Source organism: Paroedura picta, chromosome 8, assembly GCF_049243985.1.
Source record: "Paroedura picta isolate Pp20150507F chromosome 8, Ppicta_v3.0, whole genome shotgun sequence".
Classification (NCBI taxonomy): domain Eukaryota; kingdom Metazoa; phylum Chordata; class Lepidosauria; order Squamata; family Gekkonidae; genus Paroedura; species Paroedura picta.
The window spans coordinates 14,191,560-14,217,039 of NC_135376.1; the positions used below are offsets into that span (position 1 = coordinate 14,191,560).

The 25,480-nt window shown below is 48.7% G+C and overlaps 1 protein-coding gene across 2 annotated transcripts in view; it reads left to right on the plus strand.

The window, feature by feature from the left end:
- SLC7A14 (solute carrier family 7 member 14) overlaps positions 1–25,480 on the plus strand; it is a 59,923-nt gene that overhangs the window by 21,950 nt on the left and 12,493 nt on the right. For both annotated transcript variants that reach the window (XM_077348419.1, XM_077348420.1), the window contains exons 3-5: positions 16,359–16,595; positions 17,866–18,083; positions 24,667–24,813. In XM_077348419.1, coding sequence (XP_077204534.1) covers positions 16,359–16,595; positions 17,866–18,083; positions 24,667–24,813 — 602 coding nt within the window. The remainder of the gene's footprint in view (positions 1–16,358; positions 16,596–17,865; positions 18,084–24,666; positions 24,814–25,480) is intronic.

A 25,480-nucleotide genomic window follows, 5' to 3' on the forward strand; every position in this document is an offset into this window, starting at 1 on the left:
TGTGTTAGATTTGGAAGTGGGTGCTGGTTAAGACAACCTAGAGAAACATCAATAGGGCATATTCGTTGTCAGTGTAATAAAACGTTCCTGCCGGGTTGCAGCTGCCGCCGCTTTAAGCCTTCCTCAAAACAGTGGGAAAGTATCCAACGTAAAAGAAATTAGTCGGCTTTATTCTCTCCCATGGCCATCGGGCCCTGCACTGAATTCTCCTTTCTGTTACAAGACTGGCATTCCAATGAAGGTTGGCTGGTGTTTAGGTAGCCTAAAGAGAGACCGAGAGAGAGAAAGAGAAAGAGATAAATATGTGCAGAGGTTTAAAACCACATGATTCCATGTGGGCACAGCGGGTCCAATCCTGCTTACCCATCCCCATGTCTGATCATTTGCAATAGCTCTGTGCTACTGGCTGGAAAATACATGGAGATTTGAGGAGTGGAGCTTGATGAGAGCGGGGTTTGAGGAGGGGAGGGACTCCAGTGGGGTGCAATGCCATAGAGCAGGGGTAGTCAAACTGCGGCCCTGCAGATGTCCATGGACTACAATTCCCAGGAGCCCCTGCCAGCGAATGCTGGCAGGGGCTCATGGGAATTGTAGTCCATGGACATCTGCAGGGCCGCAGTTTGACTACCCCTGCCATAGAGTCTACCATCCGAAGCAGCCATTTTCTCTAGGGGAATTGATCCCTGTCATCCCAAGATCAGTTGTGTTCCCAGAAGATCTCCAGCCACCACCCTATTCACATATGGATTGCTGCATATGCACAGCCATGCTCGTATCCGGCTAAAAGCTGCAAAATGCCTCCTTTCCCACATGCATGGCAGAACCTGCGTGTGTGTCGTCCTTCGCACACAGGGGCTCACAGCAGACAGCCTGATGGTTGCCCTGAAATTGTGGGATGCACCCTCATCCCTCCCTGCCCACCTACAGGAAACATTCCTCTTAGAATCTGCACAGAACCAAGATTTCACTTGCAGCCTTTAGATCAGGAAAGGTCTGCCAGCCATACATATTGGATCAGCCTCTCCTCCACCACCAATGGACTCAAGCTTTGTCAATGACTGATTTCTTAAAGTCGTGCAGCAGCTATTTGTCCTTATTTATTTAGATGTTTCTATCTTGCTTTCTTCTGCAGTGGGGGTTCAAAGCGGCTGGCAAGGCTGTGTTTCCTCCTTCCACTTTATCTCCACAGTAACCCTCCGCAGGAGGTGATGCCAAGAGTGCGAGGCTGGCCTAAATTCACCCAGCAAGCTCTGAAGACAGATTTGGGGGGGATGGACCTCCCGGATTCTAGCCCAACACTCTCACCACTACACCATACTGGCTTGTCACCCTACTAAGCCTTAGCAGCTCCTCATGGACTTGCACCCTATGCTGGGGATGCCAGCCATCAGGTGGGACCTGGGGATCCCCTGGAATTACAGCTCAGACTTCAGAGATCAGTTCCCCTGGAGGAAGTGGATGCTTTGGAGGGTGGATTCCATAACATTGCTCCCCATTGAGGTCCCTGTCCTCCCCTGGCTCCTTCCCCAAATCTTCAGAAGTTTCCCAAACATGGAGTTCGCAAACATCTCCATTGCTCCCTTCAAGGGGCCGAGGGGGACCTGGAAACCCTATTGTATGCATGACATTGGGAAGATCAAATGAGTTAATTTCATTTACTCTGCCTATCCTCAAGAGGAAGGGAGAGAAGTGAAGGTAGGACCTGGGATCCCCTGGTCTTACAGCTCATTTCCAGGTGGCAGAGATCAGTTCTCTTTGAGAAAATGACAGCTTTGGTGGGTGGATTCCATAGCACTAGACTCCACTGAGGTCCCTCCCTGCTCCAAATCCTGCCCACTCCTGACTCCACCCCCAAAGTCTCCAGGTATTTCCCAACCCAGAGCTGGCAACTCTAGATGTTAATGTGAGAATAGGCAGTAGCCCTTGATCTCTGCTGACCCTCTTTAAATGGGAGGGTTGGGGAAAAGGAAGGATCTTTGCATGTCATGTGTGTATACTACCTGCTTGCATGACAACCATGCAAGACTGTTTTTTCCCCTTCTTCTTAATTCTGGCCCAGGGGTTCCTTTGGGGGCATTTTGACTCGTTTGGTTTAGTTGCCTGCTATCTGTGCGTCTGAACTTTCCCACTAGATGAGGGCAACAGCCTGTCCCGTCCCTCTGAGCTCAGTCAATTTCCTTGCTAACTATTTGCTGATCTTTAAGAAGAGAAAAGGGTGCTGCCCAAAATCATTATCAACCTGTTCTCACTTCCGGGTTAGGCGCATTTTACCTGGGGCTGCCATCTCTGGGTTGGGAAATGCCTGGAGGTTTTAGAGGCGGAGCCTGGGGAGGGGAGGGACCTCAGCAGGATATGATGCCATAGGATCCACCCTCCAAAGCAGCCATTTTCTCCAGGGGAACTGCTCTCGGTTGTCTGGAGAGTAATGATAAAAGCGGGAGATCTCCAGGTGCTACCTGGAAGATGGCAACCATACCTGGGACCCTTAATAGATGGATGAGATTTTCCAAAGAGCACTTTAGCTTTGTATAATTCAGCCCCATGACATCTGCTTTCGGTCTGGTCAACTGCTCTGGGGCTGTAGCTGAGCTCTGCGAACACTTAGAACAGAGCTCAGCCAAGAGCGCTTGCTTTATTTTACTTTATTTGGTTTTAATTGCTTGTTTTAATTGGGCTGCAGCTCTTTCAAGTTATATTTTCTTTAGGGAGTGACTGACCTTGGCAGCTATAAATATGAGTAGTTCTTTCTTTCTTTCTTTCTTTCTTTCTTTCTTTCTTTCTTTCTTTCTTTCTTTCTTTCTTTCTTTCTTTCTTTCTTTCTTTCTTTCTTTCTTTCTTTCTTTCTTTCTGTCTCAGCTGAGTTAGACCAGGCTTTTTCAACTAGGTGTATGTGAAATTCTGGGGTTTCTTGAAGGCCCTGGAAGGGTTTCCCTTAATTAATTTTAATATAGTTTTAGAATTTGTTAAACATGTATTGGGTGGTGTGACCATATCAGGTCCCGTTGACCTGTTTTCCCGCTCCCAAAATGGCCAATGATGGCCTGGAGGAGATGGGAAGGGGAGGGGCCCCATGTGGGTGTGTACATGGCTATGCTTCCCAACCATATTCTGCACGATCATGCCCCTTGTGGAATTTCTTAAAGTCTTTAGAATGTTTCATGGTTTTCTCAGTGGTAAAGAAGTTGAAAATGGCTGCTCTATGATGTCCTCATAGAGTTTCCCCAAAAACCAGCCCGTTACCCCCAGCAACAGCACGGCAGCGCCTAGCAGCCCTACTTGGAGGGTGAACTCTATGGCACTGACTGAGGCCCCTCCCCAATCTCCGCCCTGCCCAGGCCTACCCCCAATATCTCTAGGTATTTCCCCATCCAGAACTGGCAACCCTAGTTGGAAATGTCCTGCCCCAGGCCCTGTTTTGCCCAGCAAGGAAAAATTCAGTTTCCTCAGCACCGTTTCCCCAATCCATCCTGCTCCCCTTCAGCTAAAGCCGACATCTGGGGAAGCTGCTCGTGGATCGCCAGACTCACAAGAGCTTTGTCTTTCAAAGTCGCTCTTCCACAAAGGCATGACGCCGGATGGTTACCAGAAGTCCACTTATCCATTTCCAGGTAAACCTTTGTTCCTCTCAGCTAGAGGGGAAAACAAACCTCTCTGTCGAAGCGGGCAGCTGGCAGGCGGCAGGCAAGGCACCGCCCAAACAAGAGGGGGAACACACCTTCCTTTGCAGGAGAAAAGCCGGCAGGTTCAAGCGTAGCTTCTAACCTCATGAGCCGTAACCTTGTCAGCTGGTCAAACAGACTTTGATCGCACTACATAGGGATGCAAAGGGGGGAGGAGAGTTCACCTTATGTTAATTTAAACATGTACAGAAGCAGCAGGCCTCTCAGCCCAGACTTAGCCTGGTCTGGTCAGAGCTTGGAAGCTAACCAGGGATGGTCACTGTCAGTATTGGGATGGGAGACCAGCAAGGAAGGTGGTGGCTGCTCTGTAGATCAGTGGTCCCCAACCTTTTTCAGGCTGGGGACCGGCGGCAGCAAGGAGGGCGATTGCCCGGCCGCGCATGCCATGCATGCGTGGCCGAAAACGCGCATTGCACATGCACGGCCGAAAACGTGCGTGTGTGAAAGTACCGCGCATGCCCGGTTTTGGCCGCGCATGGCGCATGTGCGCATGCACGGCCCTGCTTCCCTCTCCCCCCCCCCTCCCACAGTAAGAAGCTTGCCGGGCTGCATGCTTGTGACCTGGTAAGTTTCTTACTGCGGGGGGGGGGGCGGGGAGAGGGAGCCACGGTCCAGTGCCAGGGTGCCGGGCCACGGCCCGGTGGTTGGGGACCACTACTGTAGAGGAAGGCAATAGCAAAACCACCTTTTGCCTTGAAAATCCCATGTAGTTCCATGAAATTGGCTGCGTCAATGAAGCATCTCCAATATCTTTCTAGGAGTGGGGCATCATCCGGGCATGGAAGTGGGGTCACAGTGGGTGGAAATTTGTGAATTCCCTGCATTCTGGTTGGACTAGCTGACCCTGGAGGTCCCTCCCAACTCTATGGTTCTAAGTATCTCCACGGGCTTCTGGTCTTGGCAAATCCTTGTGTCCACCATGAGCTCTTTCTTCAGACCTGTAATGGGAGTCCTGTGCTTCCCAGATCCAGGAACAGGCTGGCCCGTTCCTGCTCGTGGCTGTGGCATGAGGGGAGAAGTGACCTCAGCCTCCTCCCAGCACCATTTTTGTGTCCTCCAACCTCCCTGCAGAGCAACTCTTGGGTCTGTAGCAAAATAGCACAATGGGGATGACCACCCAAGCATCATTAGTGCAGGGGTAGTCAACCTGTGGTCCTCCAGATGTCCATAGACTACAATTCCCATGAGCCCCTGCCAGCATTTGCAAGCACCTGGTCCTGTGACTTCACTACTTGGTCAGGTAGGACTTCAGCGACCGACAGCTGGACCACGGTTTAATCAAGGAGACTTGTAAAGGACAGCGTCTCTCCCTCCTCCTCTGCGAGGGGTTATGTTTTCCAAAGTGAAGATCATAACAAATTTGCTGGGTTGGTGGCCCCCCTTTCGGCTTTCATCTTGAGTCGCTTTCATATCCCCGGAAGGAAAACATTTTCCTAAGCATCGAGCTATATTTTCATAGTCTCCCCAGCCACGATCCCCTTTTTGATCATGGCAAGTCTTGTTATTTGTAACAGCACCGCGTTCTTGGAAAGCGAAATCGGGCCAGAGCCAGGACGTTACACAATACGAGTAACCGAATATTTTGCTTCACCTTCTGCTTAACCTTCAGCCGCAGCCCTCGGAAAGAGCCCCGTTAATTCCAAAGGGGGCAGAGGAGAAGCAGCCCTGGAGTCGCCTTATTCAAGGAAGGGGGTGGTCCCCTCTCATTGTTTAACGGGGGGGGGGTCAAAAAAAGCCATGTGAGAATTACAACTGCAGGAATTCAATACTGGAGATAAGACGAAATCACAGGCTTGACTTCGATTGGTGAAAACAAGCAACATGATGCTTAAAAAACCAAGCAGACATATGGTTGTCAACCTCCAGGTGGGGCCTGGAGAATTACAACCAGACTACAGGGGTCCATTCCCTTAGAGCAGGGGATGGTCAAACTGTGGCTCTCCAGGTGTCTTTGGACTACAGTTCTCATGAGCCACCAATGCTGGCAGGGGCTCATGAGAATTGTAGTCCATGGACATCTGGAGGGCCACAGTTTGCTCACCCCTGCCCTAGAGCGAATGCTAGGTTTGGAGGATGGACTCTATGGCATTATAGCCCACTGAGATCTTTCCCAGGTGCCACCCCCAAATCTCCAGGAATTTCTCAGATTGGAATGGGCAAAGCTACTGTAGAAGGTACTGGCTCAGTTCAGACATGATGTAGAACCGCCATCTATATTAACTGTGGTTAGCTTGGGAGACCCGGATTCAGCTCACAGTCATACAGATCCTGCCGGTTTCTCTTGACAAATGCTGGTTTCATTTCCTTCTCTCTGTAGTTTGGGACCGTGACATCAGAGAACAAACCAGAATTAGGCCAGGACCCCTGCATACTCATGTGGATTTAAGTGAATTCAGAAGACAAGAGAATATTGTCACAACAGTGTTGTACCGAGCAGCTGAGGATAGTTGAGGATACAACTAAGGTGTTTTTTGTTTTGGTTTTTTTTTGCACATCTTAACCAGGTATAATGGGAGCAGTGGCAGAAGAAGAGAAAAAAATTAAAATCAATGTTAGGCTGATGGCAGGGGAACCCGGAAGTGACACCATTCCTCTCTAGGAATCTCCAGGAAGTCTATGGTTTTACAACTGAGTGGTGTGATACCGCTTCCAGGTTTTCCTTGCAAGTGATGTCACACCATCACTGGCAACACCTCCAAGATGTCCACCCTATCCTGCTGCCCACAGGAACCTTTCCCTGCCCTCCTCCAAGTGACAACCTTTCAAATACTTCAAGACAGCCATCCTGTTCCCTCTCAACCTCCTCTTCTCGTAAGCTGAACATTCTCATGTTCAGGGTAAAAGGTAAAGGTAAAGGTATCCCCTGTGCAAGCATCGGGTCATGTCTGACCCTTGGAGTGATGCCCTCTAGCGTTTTCATGGCAGACTCAATACGGGGTGGTTTGCCCGGACAGGATAAAAACGTGCCATGGAGGATTCTTCATGAATGTCCCTTTCTAACCTTCTGAAAGACATCTGACCGCCTCCTGTTTGGACGATCTCAAAAGGAAAGGAACAGCAGCTGAGGAAGCACAATGCACAAGTTGCACAGGTGCAGCTTGCAGATATCTGTGAATTGCAGCTGTGCAGAGGCAAGCAAGCCTCTTGTTGTGTGCAGCTTGGAAGTCAAATACCTTCGGCCACCGAACTAAAGTTCCAGATGAGTTGTCCGTTGTAGTCATAACGGGGACCAATTTACACAATAATAAATGAAATGCCACTTAAAAACTCTGCCAGTCATTATTCATAATCCTCCAGAAGGATCAGGGACGAGGCAAGTATGAAAATGCACACCAATGCTATGCAACCATATTTCTATATCGTTGTTATGCAAACCACACGGCATCTGGTGAAACCTCCCCTTTCAATACCAGACTACTTCTTCTGACATCGCTTCTGTAATCCATAGATTTTCTTGATGCCTCTGTAATTATACCAAACCCTTCCAGCCGGTCCGATCAGCTGCTTCTTTGAATGGCTGCAAATAAGAACTTGCGATGTGATGTGCCTCTTGCAGCTGCGAGGAGAAGATTACGTTTTCCTCCTCCACATTAATAATTCCCTGTAAACGGAGAAGCAGCACGGCCCGCGGAGGGCAAGTCCAGGAGCCTTTCTCCCTGATAGTCATCCCGGAGGGGCAACTGTAACCATCTGTCGCTGCAGAAATAGACAAGAGGGGCAGAGCTAACGGAAGATGTCATGCAATGAAGTGATAGCACTCCCGTGCAGAGACCCAGAAGTGATGTCATCGTGTTGCTCTACACTCTAGGAATTCCACAGTGGTTTACCATAGAGATTGGTGGGATTCCCATAAGGCAAAGAGAAACATTAGAACTGCTGCACTTCATTCTTGCTCCATATCTGCTCCGTTCTTCCATGGGTCCCTCCACCCATGCTCCTTCCCTCTCCTGGGGAAGCAAGCAGGATGTCAGTCCTACTCAAGGGAGGCAGGCAGAAAAGAATGAAACCCAAATGTTTGGTGTTAAATTTAGTCTAATTTTCAGTGGTACTTCCTTCCTAGGAAGTTTTCATAGCAGAGCAGTCTTGAAGGCATAGAGAAGAGCTGTTTTTTTTTTGTACTCTGCTTTTTACTACCCAAAGGAGTCTCAAAGCGGCTCTCCCCACAACAGGCACCCTGAGAGGTAGTTGGGGCTCAGAGAACTCTGACAGGACTGCTCTGTGTGAACAGCATTATCAGGACTGTGACTAGGCCAAGGTCACCCAGCTGGCTGCATGTGAAAGAGCATGGATTCAAAACTGGCTTGGGCCTTCCAGGTCAGGTCAGACGAGCAGAGGTGGTTTACAATTGCCTATCTCTGCATCGCAACCCTGGACCTCCTTCGTGGCCTCCCATGTAACCATGGCTGACCCAGCTTAGCTTTCAAGAGCTAGCAAGGCAGGGCTAACCTGGGCTATTCAGGTAGTTCTTGCAACACTGAAAGATGACGGGAAAAGGATTAAAGCAGAGTGAGAAGGAAAGGTTTTAAAGGTTTTTTAAAAATGCTCCTGGAAGGTGTCTGAGATACCTACTTGTCCTAGGGAGCCAAAGAATAAACATTTTGGAAAGCTCCTAGGCATGCCTCAACTATTCAGCAATGTTCATTTGCTCCCGAATAAATTCACCCGCCTGTGGGCTTAGCGGTCCAGTTGACATTTTCAAATGAAAACATCACAATTGCACCAAATTGGAGAAATCTAATCCCTAATGCAAAGAAAAATTGCAGGCCCACGCTGGGTCCTCTTGTCAGAAACTCTGGTCATTTAGAAAACCGGGAACAAGCCTTTGCCCTTTGCGCGGATATTTAATGGGCTGATAAACACGGCGTTGTATTCCGGTCACATACACAACATAATTGGATTTCTGGCGGCGGCAGCCAGCCAGCCTCAAGGAACACGGAACGGGTTGAATCTGTGTCGCTTGCCGTGGGAAAAGCCCTGGGCGCCCATCCAAGGGGCCAAGATGTACTTTGGCCTTGCTAAAGAAGAAAAATGAAACAATTTGAATAACTTTCGCAAAGCGTCAGATCAGTGGTATTCACTTGAAAACTTGCAAGACTCACGTTTGCAGGGTTCTTTCGGTTGGGGGTTGTGGTTTATTTGTCAAATCTCATCTACTTTAGGGCGACCCCTGGTGGGGGTTCAAGGGAAGAGACGTTCAGAGGTGGTTTGCCCTTGCCTGCCTCCATATCCCAACCCTGCTACTACTTGGTTGATCTCCCAAGGCCAAGGCTGGTCTCCCAAGGCCAAGGCTGACCCAGTTTAGCTTCTGAGACCGGGCTAGCCTGGTCTACCCAGGTCAAGTGCATTTGCTTTTACCATCATCCAAAGCTGCCATACTTACTTACATCTTTGGCATGCGACCTCAGGGAAGTTTGCAGCCTACCCATTCCTAGGGATGCCAACCTGCAGATGGTGACCAGTTTGGTGAAGTGGTTAGGAGTGCGGACTTCATGGGAATTGTAGTCCATGGACATCTGGAGAGCCACAATTTGGCCACCCTGGCTAGCAGGGGCTGTTTCAACATGGAAATCAGCTGCCATCATTGGCCATTTGGGGGAGGGGGGCAGGTTGACATGACTATATATGGCCCTAAAAGGTAAAGGTAAAGGTATCCCCTGTGCAAGCACCGGGTCATATCTGACCCTTGGGGTGACGCCCTCTAGCGTTTTCCTGGCAGACTCAATACGGGATGGTTTGCCAGTGCCTTCCCCAGTCATTACCGTTTACCCCCCCCCCCCAGCAAGCTGGGTACTCATTTTATCGACCTCGGAAGGATGGAAGGCTGAGTCAACCTTGAGCCAGCTGCTGGGATTGAACTCCCAGCCTCATCGGCAGAGCTTTCAGACTGCATATCTGCTGCCTTACCACTCTGCGCCACAAGAGGCTCTTATATATGGTCCTATCACCCAATAAATATTTAACATTTCTTTTAAAAATATATAGAATTAATTAACTCCCTCCCGTTCAGGAAATCCTTCCAGGGCTGTCAAGAAACGCCAGGGTTTCACGAAACCCTGCCTGAGAAAGCCTGCTTTACAGTGTCAGTGCAAAAAGTCTCAAGGGGTTGGAGCATTTCCCACCGTGTGTGCAAAAGTGCTTGGAGGACATGCATAGACCATTTTAAATCCTGCCGGTAGCCTATCACTAAACCTCCTATGAAAACTGGAGCGAGATCTCTGGCTGCCTTGTCAAATTAATCAGACATCTCTGAGTGATTGTAATTCTGTGGATCAACACAAGTCTTTCGCCAAAGCTCACCGGTGTATGGGCGGATGCTAGCACCCGACTTGGAGGCAGTTTTTCAAGTCGTCCAGGCTTGGAACCGAACACCTGACTTCATCACGGCATCTGTGTCATAAATCTTTCAGGCCGCCACTTATCAGCTGGTGTCTTGCGTATGCCGCTTGCATCAATTTTTAATCTGCTGGGGAGAATGACTTTATATGCCGGTGGAAGATGGGAGGGTTGTTCGTCTTCCCCCCTCCTTTGTCCCCAGATGGCATTATAGGAATAAAAGTCTCAAATATCTCATGAAAAAGCTTTTATTATCCAGGAGAGTTTAAAAGCTCACATGAAATATACAAGACCCTGATGGAGAAGGCATTTAATTTTCAGCAGCCTACTTCTGCGCATGCAAATGGGGACGCCGAGTGAGATTTTAATGGCAAAAGCAGGGGTCAACAGGGGGAAAAGATTCAAGTGAAACGTCTCATACGTGAATGGTTGCAAAGGCTGAAGCCGCGTTGATGACGGAATATCTCCCCAATCCTGCTCCTTTGTCGCGTGCAGAACTTTTTTACATTTCTTGACGGGGCTGACATCCCTTCTGGAAAAAGACCAAAAATAATGTTTTGAATAAGTAAAGCAATGACGTAAATGTGAGGAGGCAGCACATTTGCCATGAGTGAGGAGTTGCAGGAAAAAAGGAAATAGGGTTTCCTATTTCTGAAAGGGTTGTGAGTGTCCTGCACAGTGCAGGGGGTTGGACTAGATGACCCAGGAGGTCCTTTCCAACTCTATTATTCTATGATTCTATGAAATGTAGCCTGAGTGAGTAATGGTATGGTACAGTGTTTAAAGTGCTGGATTTGGCCAGAGGAGAACAGCAACAGTTTCCCCCATACGCACCAATGGAGGGTGTAGAGCAGGGCCTTCCAGGCCTGGTGCCTCCCTGCCTTACAGTGGCCCAGAGTGGCCAAAAAATGCCCCAGTCAACTTCACAGTGCTTTGCAGACCAGGGCATTTTGTTTTATTTTGCAGGAAGGTGGGATTCTATTCCACGCAATGCCACCTTCCTGCAAAATAACACACACAACCCGCACGGTGGAACCATTCTGCCACCACTGAGTTTCCTGGGGTGACACCAGGTGTCCCAATGAAATGCGTCCCCCATGAGGCACATTTCAGCACCAGAGGAGATCCAGCGCTGAAATTTGTCCCCTGTGGGGGACACAAAATGCTGTGGAACATGCTGCTCCACAACAATGCACCGTGCAGAATGGGCCTCAGTGATGTTCATTGTGGCTCAGGAACTGCGTGTGGCTCTTTGCCATGACACCTTTCACTTTTCCGTGCAGTGTGGGCAGTTCCGTTGTCTGACGGGGGTTCTGATTGGCAGGTGGTTTCCACCGTGAAACAGCCACTACCAGAGGAATGGGTGGGCTGTGAGCATCCCTGAAGTGCAGGCCTCAGGCCGGAAAACAAAAGCAAAAGTGGCTTTTTGAGTTGAAGGTAACTGTGAATGTGGATTTCTGCAATGACTACTCCGACTTTACATCAGTCAGTAGTGGGTGGGTGAATCTAATCATCCGCCTTGTGTAGTAGCTCCAATATGCAATTAAACGGAGCTTTGGAAAGCAAGAAGAGAGTTATGAAGAACTGGGGAGAGGTTAAGCTGTGATTAGAGGTGAGTTTCTTGTCTTTGTGATGACAGCCAGTGTTACCCATATACTTATTTATGTGCTGCAGTCCTTCTGCCAGAGCTTTTATAAGGTTATAAGAAATGGCGAGGATTGGATGTTCAGATAGCCAGAGGACTCCCAGCTTCCAGGCAGGGCCTGGAGGTCTCCTGGAATTTAAACAGACTACATTTCCTCTGAAGAGCCTCTTGTGGCGTAGGGTGGTAAGGCAGCAGAAATGCTGTCTGAAGCTGTCTGCCCATGAGGCTGGGAGTTCGATCCCAGCAGCTGGCTCAAGGTTGACTCAGCCTTCCATCCTTCCGAGGTCGGTAAAATGAGTACCCAGCTTGCTGCTGGGGGGTAAAACAGTATTGATTGGGGAAGGCACTGGCAAGGCCACCCTGTATTGAGTCTGCCATGAAAACGCTGGAGGGCGTCACCCCAAGGGTCAGACATGACCCGGTGCTTGCACAGAGGATACCTTTACTTTTACATTTCTTCTGAAGAACATGGCTGCTTGGGAGGGTGGGCTGTGTAGAAGTACATCTCTTCAGAGTTCCTTCTAATCCCCAGATACCACTCCCAAATCTGCAGGAATTTCCCAATCTGGAGTTGGCAACCCTATGTAGCAAACATTAGACAGGATTATCATTAATATGAAACCCCAAAGGATGAAAAATGAGCCTACCTCTTACATTCTGGGGCTGGCTCCTAGAGCTAAAGGAAATTTGTCAAGGCCTGGTTTAACAAAGAGTGGCTAAAGCAGTGCTGAAGCAAGCTTTGTACTTGAATTAAAACTTTCACTCCTGACCCCTCCCTCCCCCCCCAAAAAAAGGAACTCTAAAAATAAATTGCACTTGAAGCTAAACTGTCCCCTCTCAGTTTCTGTCTGAGATACTGATCTGCAAATGCCTCCTATTTGCAATGCTTGCAGGCAAGAATCTATGAGAAGAAGCCTATGTGATATCCAATAAAACTTGAGTATTAAGATTTACAATCACCGACGAAGGGGCAGGAAAACGGGCAGAATAGCTGGGATACCGTTTTGATGGTTGATCACATTTAAGAAATGGAAAATATAAAAATAGAACTCTTGGGGCTCTGTTGATTAAACTTGTGAAATCATAACAAAGAAGAAACAAATGAATAAATATTTCAGAAAATGTATTTAGCCTATAGATTTCCTTTTGGTTTGGGTTCAGTACTTGGAGGAATCAATGGTTTGGCTGCTCCTAATTGCAAGCAGCAGAATCTCATGCAGGGATGCAGTGGGCAACCTCATTTGGGAGCGGGATATTTATGCTGTGCCTTAGCATCACAGAATTATCCGCCCCTCACAGCAGAAGCTGGTTTAAGGAGGTCAGCTCACCTGATGTGGGGACAGAGAATTATACACCAAAACCCAGCAGGGGCTAATTGTAAGGAGGCTAACTCAGAACAGTGACTCATGCAGAGACAAAGCAGGGACCCTCCTTTGTGAGGTAGCCATTTGGTGCCTTTAATGATTTACAATGCAACAATCTTGATGAAAGTTCCATCCTTCCAAGCTTATTAATTTCAGTTCCCTTTGAAAGCTATCAGCCTTCTCATGATCGCACTGTCAGTCTGTTTTTTAATGATACATTAGAAGCTACATCGCTGCCTACAAGGCTGTCCTGGCCCGCACTTTGGAAATTAACTGGGTTGGAAAATTCAGACAAATCATCAATAGAAAACCAGTCAAGAGGCCCCAATTGGCACCTCTGCACGGCGTAGAATTGGCTCCAAATGTTACCTGTTTATAAACTCTCATGCAGGCGGAGGCTGAGATGCGCTCTTCAATTACAGGGTATTGACAGGCCAGGCTGGTGTTGCTGCCATGGATCTAAGTGATGTTAATAACAGTCTGTCTTTCAGAACGGAGGAAAAAGAACAGCCTGGAATCCGTAACAAGTTCTGCCAGTGCAAACACAGAGCGAGGCTGTTTGTAAAGGATGGGTTTTATCAGCGGTGCTGCTAACATGGCTGGTTTTTTCTTTGTTAGAGTGAAAGCTTGGTTTTAAAAAGCCAGCCCACGATTATAGAAATCTCAGGCAGAAGGAAACCTAGGCTCCAATGACCTTACAACCTGCAGTTTCGCCATCTGTAAATGTCTTTGTTGGCCAGATTGTGGCTCTGCAGATGTCCACGGACTACAGTTACCATGAGCCTCTGTCATGATGCTGGCAGGGGTTCATGGTAATTGTATTCCGTAGACATCTGGAGAACCACAGTTTGACTACTCCTGCTATAATTCCTTTCATTGCCTGGTCAATCAGTGAACCAGGGGTAGTCAAACTGCGGCCCTCCAGATGTCCATGGACTACAATTCCCAGGAGCCCCTGCCAGCAAATGCTGGCAGGGGCTCCTGGGAATTGTAGTCCATGGACATCTGGAGGGCCGCAGTTTGACTACCCCTGCAGTGAACTATGACAAAGAAATGAGGGGTGTATTATTACAGATAAGTAATAATACGGATAAGGGCCAGATGGCTGTTTTATTGAATTTACGCTTCCGTCATGTGTAAATACCATGAGGCATACTCTATAACTTTTGCGAGTGTTTGCAAAAATATCTGTGGTTACTTCCACAGCTGCCTGCTGCAAGAGAGGCGAACAACATGTTTTATCCGGAATTCAATTTGGAGAGGATTGAGATGTTTTTCTTCCGCCTTGGTCTCTCGCTCTTCCTCTAAGGGCCAGATATAGGTGCTGCTGGGAATATGATCCGATCCTCTGACAAGCAGTTTAACTGGGAAAGGCACCTACGGGGCGGGGGACCCTAATGTCACAGGAGGCAGTAGGGCCGTGGGAAAAGGGCGGAGTTAGCTCTTCCACTGAGCGGGCTCCCACATCAGAAATGCCCAAATGGGCTGCTTTTTGACCACTGGTGGGGGGTGGGGGTGGAAAGAGGGATATGGAACAGCATGATAAATCCCTGCAGAATTCCTTCTCATCCCCAGATTGCAACCCCAAATCTGCAGGAATTTCCCAACCCGGAGTTGTCAATGCTTGGTAGCAAAAATTAGAAAGGATTATCAACATGAAACCCCAAAGGATGGGCCTACCTCTTAGAGTCTCATCAGATCTTGGAAGCTAAGCCAGAGGAAGACAATGGGTGACCACCTTTGCTTCTCCCTTGCCTTGGAAGCCCTTTGCTTGGCTCACCAGAACTCAGCTGCAACCTGACAGCACAGACAGACATGTATACATATTTTATTTGCTTGTTTTTCTGTTTGTGCACCGCCCTTCCCCAGGGTGCTCAGGGTGGTTTGCAACAGTCTTAAATATCACATAAAACTCTATAAAATCAGTAAAACCCGCCTGGTGGAACGAGCTCCTGGAGAACATCCAGCCCTGACGGAACTAGCACAGTTCCGCCCTGCAAGATAGAGCTCTTCCGCCAGGCTTACGGTTGAGGCCAGCACACATGAAACTCCACATCATATAGGGGCCTCCCCCCTCTGGTATGCCATTCCCTCCCCCGGTCCCCCCCTAGACTGGGAGATTCACGCCTATACGGAATCAGCTCTGTATAGATGCTAGTCAATGAGAGCGAGATGGCTGTTTAACTGTAGAACGTATTAGAATAGATTTTATAAAGTTTTGAATTCGATTTATTGTAAGTTTTACATTGTATTGTATTGTTATAGGATGTGACTTCCCGCAGATGGCTGGACCAAGAGGGACGAGCTCTAAATTCAACTATAAATTAAATAGATACATTGGTGTTAAAATTAAATCTGGGAGATCCACATACAGGGCAGGGGAAAGTACAAAAACAACGGTGTCTGAAGAGCTCCCAGAATCGCAGTAGGCTTTGGGGAGACAGAAATCAGTTATCCTGGAGAAACTGGCTGTTTTGGACAGTGGATGGCTGAGGTTCCTCCCCGACCCCAAGCTCCACCCTCCTCAGGCTCCACCCCCAAAATCTCCAGGGATTCCCCAGCCCAGAGTTGACCCCCCCTAGTGGCAGGAGTGATTTAAGGATTTGCAAGGCGCTAGTAGGGTACAATTGGGGCAGGAGCAGCCAGGCTAGGGGTGCAAGGGCCCCCTTAGTGGAAAGGGGTGTCACTCTGGGTGTCCTTAAAGAGGGAAAAGGAGGGAAGAGAGAGGCTGCAGCCCGATCCATGGAAGGAAGTTACTGCAGGGGGCCCCTGGAAACACTGACTCCATAGCACGTGCTACATGGATCACTTATCCCTAGTGGGGAAGGTGGTTTTTGATCAGGGAAGCAGGACGGAAGAGTGACGTAGCCCAGATTTTCTCCCGACATGGCCTTTCCTGGTGGCACGACCCATATCCATCGTGAGGAAGGACTTATTTACATGGGGTTTAAAGCGTTTTTGTTGCAATGGTTAGAATTTCCCAGAGCAGTTCCGGGGAGGGGGGAGGGGGAATGACTGATGGCTTGGAAGATCCGAGGCCAGTATTCTGCCTGCTGGCTAGACTGTGATCTCTCTGACGACGACATGAACCAGACCCATCAGCTAGCACTCGCTAATACCACTGAAGCCTTAGGAGCGCACGTGTCCAAATCTAAAATCCGCCTGGCCGTGTTCTCTAGATATTTGCAGCAAAGTGTAATTTGATTTTTGCATCGGAAATCCAAAGCTGGGGATTTGAATGTTCCCTTGGCTTTCCGCCTGGCAACAGCATTTGCTGACCGCTCCAGCCCGTAATGGGTCCTCTAGATTGCATGCCTCTCTTGTGTCTCCCTTCAGGGGTTTGCTATGCCGAGTTTGGCGTGCGGGTTCCCAAAACCACCGGCTCTGCCTACACCTACAGCTACGTCACCGTGGGAGAGTTCGTGGCCTTTTTCATCGGATGGAACCTAATCCTGGAATACCTGATCGGCACGGCAGCCGGGGCCAGCGCATTGAGCAGCATGTTCGATTCCTTGGCCAACCACACCATCAGCCGCTGGATGATTGACAGCATTGGGACTTTGAACGGGCTAGGTGAGAATTAGCCTTGGAGCGTAGTAGGGAGTGATTTTAGCTCTGTCAATTCTGAAAGGCAGCTGAACTCAATGGAAATCGGTGTCAAGAGGGGCTCCGGTTTCAAATGCTGCGGGCGTAACGTCAAAGCTGAGTCCTTCCATCTGCTTGGCAGTGCCTTTCAGTCTGTGTAGAACCCATGGCCCGTTTTTATCAGCAAGCACAGATTAATTTCAGGAGCAACTCCTGCCTTGCTTTGGAGCACTTCCTGCACATCAGTTCAAGGTATCATCCTGTGCAGGAGTGGCCAAACTGTGTCTCTCTGGATGTCCACGAACTACAATTCTAGGGCGCTGGTGATGTCACTTCCGGGTGTTCACCAGGTGTGTCACCAGTGTTCTTTTCCAGGGTAGCGGTTAAGAGAGGCGTCCTCTGATCGGGCAAGCCAAGTTTGATTCCCCGCTTCTCCTCCACATGCAGCCAGCTGGGTGAACTTGAGCCAGTCACAGTTCTGATACTGCTGTTCTCACAGAGCAGTAACACCAGGGCTCTCTCATCCACACCTACCTCACTGGGTGTCTGTTGTGGGGCAAGGAAGGGAAGGCAATTGCAAGCCGGCTTGAGACTCTTTTGGTTAGTGAAAAACGGGGTATAAAAAACAAGTCTTCTCCTTCCCCATGCCCCGCTGCCTAGTCCCTCAGGAGTTCCAACCTGGCAATCCTGTTATCCCTGCATAGTCCAACCTGCTTTTACAAGGATCTTAGATCTTAGCTCTGCCGCCTGAGATCCCTTCATAGCAATGCCTGGGAATAGACCTAGAAACTTACACATGCAAATTATGTTCTCCAGTGCTAAGAGAGCCAGCTTGGTGTCCTGGTTAGGAGCAGCAGCTTCTAATCCGGTGAGCCAGGTTTGATTCCTTGCTCCTCCACACGCAGCCAGCTTGGTGACCTTGGGCAAGTCACAGTCTGGTTAGAGCTGTTCTCATAGAGCAGTCCTGTCAGAGCTCTCTCAGCCTCACCTACCTCCCAGGGGTACTTGTGGGGAGAGGAAGGGGAGGTGATGGTAAGCCACTTTGAGGCCCCTTTGGGCAGTGATAAGCAGGGTATAAAATCCAGCCCTTCTTCATCTAAGCAATGTACCTGCACAGAAGGCACACCTATGCTATTTTCCAAAGAGTGCCCAATATTTTGCAAGCTGGCTTTTCCCACAGATATCTTGCTTCATAGCTCTTCTCCTCTTTCCGGAACAAGACATCTCACCTGTTACTTCCCCCTCCCACTCTTCACAGGTAAAGGAGAAGAATCCTACCCGGATCTGCTGGCTTTGGCCATTGCTGTCGTTGTGACCGTTATCGTTGCCCTGGGCGTGAAAAACTCCGTGGGGTTCAACAACGTCCTCAATGTTATCAACCTGGCTGTGTGGGTCTTCATGATGATCGCTGGACTCTTCTACGTCAACGGGGACAACTGGGATCAGGGCCAGTTCCTGCCCTTTGGATGGTCAGGGGTGAGTGTCTTATGGAGGATTCATGGGATCCCTTTTTTTTTTCTTTATTGTTTTGCCAGGAAGTTGCTGCCAAGTTATGGGGACCCTGTAGAGCAGCCTTTGTCAATGTTTTTACCATTGAGAAACTCCTGAAACTTTCTTCAGGCTTCGAGAAACCCCAGAAGTGGCCCAGTCCTGCAGGATATGGTTGGGAGGCAGAGCTGTGGACACGCCCACCCCGGGCCCCTCCCCTCCCCACCCCCTCCAGACTCATATTGGAAGGAGGGGGAAATGAGTCAACATGACCATATATGGTCACGATGATGATGATGTCATCCGTGTCTGACTCTCGGCGATTCTATAGGAAAGTCTTTGCCATGTTTAACATTTTTTAAAATATATATTAAAAATGAACTCCCACCCATTCGGGAAACTGTTCCAGGGCCGTCAAGAAACCCCGGGGTTTCACGAAACCTTAGTTGAGAAAGCCTGATGTAGAGTTTTCAAGGCAAGAGTCAGTCAGAGGTGGTTTACCATTAAAAAATAAAACAAAACTTTATTTTTGTTGCCCACCCTTCCAATGAAGCTCAGGTCAGGGAACAGCATAAAATCGACAATCCATCAAAATAGAACTGTGTCATAAAACCCACAAACATCCCTATAAAATTATATAGCAGCTGCCAGTGAACTAATTTAAACTGGGGGGAGGGATCATAGAACCATAGAGTTGGAAGGGGCCATACAGGCCATCTAGTCCAACCCCCTGCTCAATGAAGGATCAGCTTAAAGCATCCATGCAGTTGTGAATTTCCTGCATAGTGCAGGAGATCGGACTAGATGACCCTGGAGATCCCTTACAACTCTATGATTCTATGAATACTTGGAGGGCAGTTCTTCCCTCTGTTTCAACAGTGAGGCCAACACTTTTGGATGGTCCACCAGACCCTGGTTAGCTTCCCCCAGCAAGGGGCTCTCAAGGCAAGGGAGAAGCAGGGGGGTTGGCCATTGCCTTCCTCTGCAGAGCCTTCCTTGGTGGTCTCCATTCAAGTACAGACCCTGCTTAGCTTCCCCCAGCAAGGGGCTCTCAAGGCAAGGGAGAAGCAGGGGGGTTGGCCATTGCCTTCCTCTGCAGAGCCTTCCTTGGTGGTCTCCATTCAAGTACAGACCCTGCTTAGCTTCCCCCAGCAAGGGGCTCTCAAGGCAAGGGAGAAGCAGGGGGGTTGGCCATTGCCTTCCTCTGCAGAGCCTTCCTTGGTGGCCACCCATCCAAAGTATTGATCCTGCTTAGCTTCTGACAGCTGTTGAGATCAGGCTGCGTCATGTAGCCTCCTCTCTTATCTCTAACAATAATATTGTCTTTTTTTCCTCTACACAACATGAACACTTTCTCTTTTTTTAAGTGGTTGCTCAACCGTGCCAAACTCTGACCTCTGGAGGATTTTCTGGGATGTCTGCCCTAGGCTTTCTGAAATTGGAGTCTTGATCTGTTCCAGAATTAGATGTTCCTTTCTTTCACTAACCCCTTCCAAATAAACACCACCCAGGGAGCTTTCCCAATATATCCCACCCCATCCCTTAAGCAACCAAGTGGCCGGTCTTTAGCTGGTAAAATTCATGGTGGGCCTGTGCCAGAATTGTCCAACACAATGAAATTAAGAAGAAGAAGAAGAGTTGGTCCTTATATGCCACTTTTCCCTACCCGAAGGAGGCTCAAAGCGGCTTACAGTCGCCTTCCCTTTCCTCTCCCCACACCAGACACCCTGTGGGGTGGGTGAGGCTGAGAGAGCCCTGATATCACTGCTCGGTCAGAACAGTTTTATCAGTGCCATGGTGAGCCCAAGGTCACCCAGCTGGCTGCACGCGCGGGAGCGCAGAATTGAACCTGGCATGCCAGATTAGAAGTCCGCACTCCTCACCACTACACCAAACTGGCACTCAGTTAACCAGGCCTTAATGTCATTAGCATGCTCTCTGAAAGGTTGACAACAACCTACTAATTAAAAGGGAACCCTAAGGCTGAGAGCGGCACAACCTAGACAATCACTAGCAAGAAAACAGGCAGGTGAGAAAGGTGCAGTTCAGCCAAAGGGAAACAATGTAAGCAGGGTTCCCCTGATATAAACTCAGAAGTCTCTCTGACTCCGTTCAACAGGCTGGTCGTCAAAGGCTGCAATCTCACGGGTAGCCAGAGCTTTGGGGGAGTGAAATTTCACTCGGCCTCCCTCCCCGTTTCGCACCCAATCCCTGGCTTTCCTGGCGGCTTTGCTGCTGCCACTTTCTTGTCCCTTTTCTAATCTGTCTTTTCCTGCCCCAGGCAATGCTGTCTCCCAGCCAATGGCGCCATGACGGAGTCACTGAGAGCATCGTGCCAATGGAGGGAATGGCCTTTACTTTGCATGAGCTTCATTTGCGTCAGTCACGCTGGTGTCTGGCCAAGTCGCATTGGAGAGGCGACAGCTTCACTGCTTACGGGAAGAGACCAATTTGAAAAGAAAAGAAAAAGGGCATCAATACAAGCAGCCAGCCGGGGCCATTGGAGGGGGCGGTAAATTTGCTGGGTTCACTTTGGCCACCTGCGAGGGATGAGGGTGGGTGGGGAGGGTGGGCAGATCCAGGCTGGGAAACTCCTGGATATTTGGGGAGGGAAGGGACCTCAGTGGGGCATAATGCTACAAAGTCCGCCCTCCAAAGCACCCATTTTCTCCAAGGGAACTATAGTTTGGAGAGGAGCTGTAATTCTAGAGGGTCTCCAGATCCCACCTGGAGGCTGGCTTCCCTGTGCAGCGGGCTTTCCAATGCCACTGCCAAAAATATACTCGAATAGGAAAGAGGCTGTTTAAGGGGCAATTACTGCTGGGACCAATGTCGGGTGTGTGGGTGTCAACATGGACGCTTTGGGCTCTTTTTGAAATTTCCTTATGTGATCAGTAAAATCATGCATAAGAGCAGGGGTGGTCAACCTGTGGTCCTCCAGATGTTCATGGACTACAATTCCTATGAGCCCCTGCCAGCATCTGGAGGACCACAGGTTGACTACCCCTGCAACAGGCAAAACTTTTTCTCTGCATCTCTAAATACTAGAACTCAGAGGTGCGGAATGAAGTTGGACGCAGGGCAGATCGAAGGAAATCCTTTACTCAAAGAATCATTAACTTGAAGGATCCACAGATGACTTTCAGAAGGGATTACATGGATCCATGGAGGAGACAGCAGTCCAATGAGGCAGGGAGAATAAAAGGAACCTCCATATCCAGATGCAGCCAAACTTTAAATATCAGTGCTAATAGCCAGTATCAGTGGGAGGAAGGTCTTGGCCTCAGTTCCTTGTTACTTGGCCCTCCAGGGCAACTGGTTGTCCACAGTGTGAAACAGGATGCTGGACTAGAGTGGCCACTGATCTGATTCAGCAGAGTTCTTCTTATGTTCCTATATAAAAGGGATGTCACACGAGGATGATCTGGGGTCTGGGGAACAAGCCCTATGAGAAAAGGCTGAGGGGCTTGGGAATGTTCATTCTGGAGACAAGGAGGCTGAGAAGGGACATGATGGCTCTCTTTAAGTCTCCGACAGGAGGAGACCCCAGCAGGGAGTTTTTCAAGGCAAGAGATTGGATTAGAAGTGATTGGCCTTCTTTCAGAGTCTTTCTTGGTGGTCTCCATCCAAGTACTGACCCTGTTTAGCTTCTAAGACCTGATGAGATCTCCTGGTTGTTCCTGAGGCCACCTGTGTTTTTTTGTTGTTGTTTGTTTTTTGCATCCTACAGAGATTTTTACATAGACATCAATATTTTCCCCCACCCAAACAAAGATTACCTTGAGTTTTCCAGTGCTTGGAGGAAGGAGAAATATACACACACATAAAAGTAGGACATGATCAAGCCAGAGTGATACTTTCTTTAAAGCCCCATTGATTTTTACCTCCATAAACTCCTCCTTCACTTTCCCATGGGCATTAATAGCGGGGGAGGGAATTAGCTCATGCCTCCAGCTTGTGATGTGGTTCAATTTTCCAATGCACTCTACATGTTTGTGGCAAGAAAGCGAAGAGAAAGACAGTTTCTTTTAAAAAGTAGGTCAAATTGAAAACTCTCTTATTTGCTTTGGTTATTGTTTTTTTTTGGTGCAAAAAGTACAGTGAAGTTTGCTTTCACCAGTTCCTTATGCCGCCAGGTAGGTGCTTATTTTATACATGGTAGCAGAAAAAGCTTAATGGAAATGTGAGCAGATTTGGATATCCTGCCTGGCTGAGATCTGTTTTTTTATCCAGGGATGAGCAGAGGCTGCAAATATCCACCCTGGGCTACGCTCAAGTTAATGCTGCTTCTCTCCCAGAGGTTGGATTCAGGAAAAAACAACAAATAAGAGGTTCTTGATCCTTTCCATCTACACACACATACGCACACACACAAATCCAAATAAATGTAAGCAGTTTTACAGTAGATTTTCAAGTAGATTTGCCAGGTCCCTTGGGGCAGCCAGCAGGGGATGCAGGCTGCAGGCTGCACTTATTGGGAACAAGGGGGAAATACTGGATATTAAGACAATGTGCTGTCCTTCTCCAAGGTCTAAGGGTAGCTTATAACATTTCATAAGATAAAAGTGACCCAGAATTGACATAGGCATGTCAAGGATGTTGGGGGTGGCAATCTGACCTTGGGGCAAAAACCCTATGGCATAATTAGCTTCTAACAATAGAGTTTCGCCCACAAAACCTCAGCATGACCCCCTGATGACCCTGCTGTAGCTACATCACTTCCAGTTCTTGTAGACACATTTTGTTAATTTACAGTGTTCTTCCCCTTTGGGGGGGCATTAAATGGAGGTGCAGCCTGAAAATAGGGGGGGGTTCAAACCAGGGGGGGGTGCTTTTCGAGCAGGGTTCTTATGAAACATAAAGGCAAATTTAGTGTCTGGCACAAGATGTAATCCACAGACTTCCGGCTTTCTCAACCAAGGTTTTGTAAGACCCTGGGATTTATTGAAGGCCCTGGAAGGGCTATCCAGTTTGGTGAGGTGGTTAGGAGTGTGGACTTGTAATCTGGTGAGCCGGGTTCAGTTCTGCGCTCCCCCACATGCAACCAGCCGGGTGACCTTGGGCTCACCATGGCACTGATAAAGTTGTTCTGACCGAGCAGGGATATCAGGGCTCTCTCAGCCTCACCCACCTCACAGGGTGTCTGTTGTGGGGAGAGGAATGGGAAGGCGACTGTAAGCCACTTTGAGCCTCCTTCGGGTAGAGAAAAGCGGCATATAAGAACCAACTCTTCTTCTTCTTCTTCTACCATAATGGGTTGGAGTTAATTCCTTCTTAAATATATTTTTTAAATTTGTTAAAAATTTATTGGGTGATGTGAGCTTATATGTTTATGTTCACCTGCCCACCTCTCCAAATGCCAGTGATGGGCCTGGAGGGGGTGGGAAGAGAAGGAGCCCTGGGTAGGCATGTACACAGCTATGCTTCCTTACCGTATTCTGCACGTCCGCAACACTTCTGGGATTTTCTGAAGCCTGAAGAATGCTTCTGGGGGTTCTCAATAGTAAAAATAGTTGAGAAAGGCTGCTCTAATTCTTAGGCCCAGCAAACATAGGGGGGAGGGGGGTGGCTTATTGAATGTTCCAATCTAGGTGGGGCCTAGAGATTTCACATTATTCCAGCTGATCTCCGGACTAAAGGGATCGGTTACCCTGGAGAAAATGTCTGCTTTGAGGAGTAGATTGTGTGGCATTGTACTCTGCTGAGGTCCTTCCCCAAACCCTGCCTCCCCCAAGCCTCACCCCCCACACACCCCAAACCTCCAGGTATTTCTCCAACCCAGACTTGGCAACTGTCCTTTGATCCAAACATACCACCCTTGGAAGCTGCAGGTGTGGAAGTCTCCTCCCATCCAGTCATCTCAGGGAGGGCTGGCTCTGATCACCCATTAAATCTTCTAGGCAGGTATCTTGAGACATGTCTGTTGTCCACTTCACCAGGCCAAATAGGTGTCGGAGCTGTCTGTGCTGATCATCTGCTATATCCTGTGTCCACCATGCTCAGGAACTGGATGGATGTATGGCTAACAACACACAAAGGGGCATTCTCTTGTGCCAGGAGTCAGGAAGACCATCAAGGAGAGACCTAGCCGTAGGTCACAGTGGAAAATACACAGCATGTTTTGTTTAAATTTGGGGGGCCTCCTCCCCCCCAAAAAAAATCAGTAACAAAAGACATAAAATGTCCATATGGACATCAGCAAAATCTTTGTTTATCCTCCCTTTTTATCCTAGGTCAGAATTCATAGTTCTCTACCAGCCTTCCTAGCACCCGTAGTTCTCTACCTGCCTTCCTAGCATCTGTAGTTCTCTACCTGCCTTCCTAGCACCTGTAGTTCTCTACCTGCCTTCCTAGCACCCGTAGTTCTCTACCTGCCTTCCTAGCACCCATCACAACTACTTTATGAGGTCAGTTAGACTAAGGAAGAATGACAGGCCCAAAGTTATCAAGTGCAGTTCACGGACAGGTGGGAATTTGAACCTGGATCTGCCCGATATTGGTCTGAGACTCTACCCACCACACCTCACTACCATCTCTCAGGCTATCTCATCTGATTCCATTCCCCATGCAGGTGCTACAAGGTGCAGCCACCTGTTTCTATGCCTTCATTGGGTTTGACATCATCGCCACCACTGGAGAAGAAGCCAAGAGTCCCAATACATCTATCCCTTATGCCATCACGGCCTCTCTGGTCACCTGCCTGACAGCCTACGTCTCCGTAAGTATCAGACTAGTAGGACAAAGTCCTACTTTGTCCTGGATGGTGCCCCGGTTATTTTATACAAAGGTGCAGAATGGTGGGTGGGTGAGCGGTTGTACCCAGTTCCAAATTGGAACTTCCAAACTTGCTTCAACATGTGAATTTAACAAGCGGCTGTAGTAAACAGGGCAATGTGATATTGGTGATATTGATCTGCCTTACATGACCATTGAACATCTAAGGAACAATCGTGGTATACAGTCTTCTGGGGTCAGTGCCGCATTATGGCTTTTGAAGGCCCTAGACACTTTGGTTGTGCAGATTTAATAAAGCTGCCAAGGTACACAAGGATCTTCACTGTGCGACTGAAGGTAAGCTGTGGCAGCCATTTTCTAGGTAGCCATGGCAGCCATTTTGTGGCTGCACCCATCTAAGGATGCCAGTCCCCAGGTGGGACCTGGAGATCCCCAGGTTTTAGAGCTGATCTCCAGGAAACAGAGATCAGTTCCCCTGGAGAAAATAGCTGCTCTGGAGGGTGGACTCCATAGCATAGCATTATACTCCACTGAGTTCCCTCCCGCCCCAAATCCCAGCCACTCCCAACTCTACCCCCAAAGTCTCCAGGTATCTCCCAGCCCAGCGCTGGCAACTCTACACCTGCCATGCTATGTCAGAATTCCCAAGG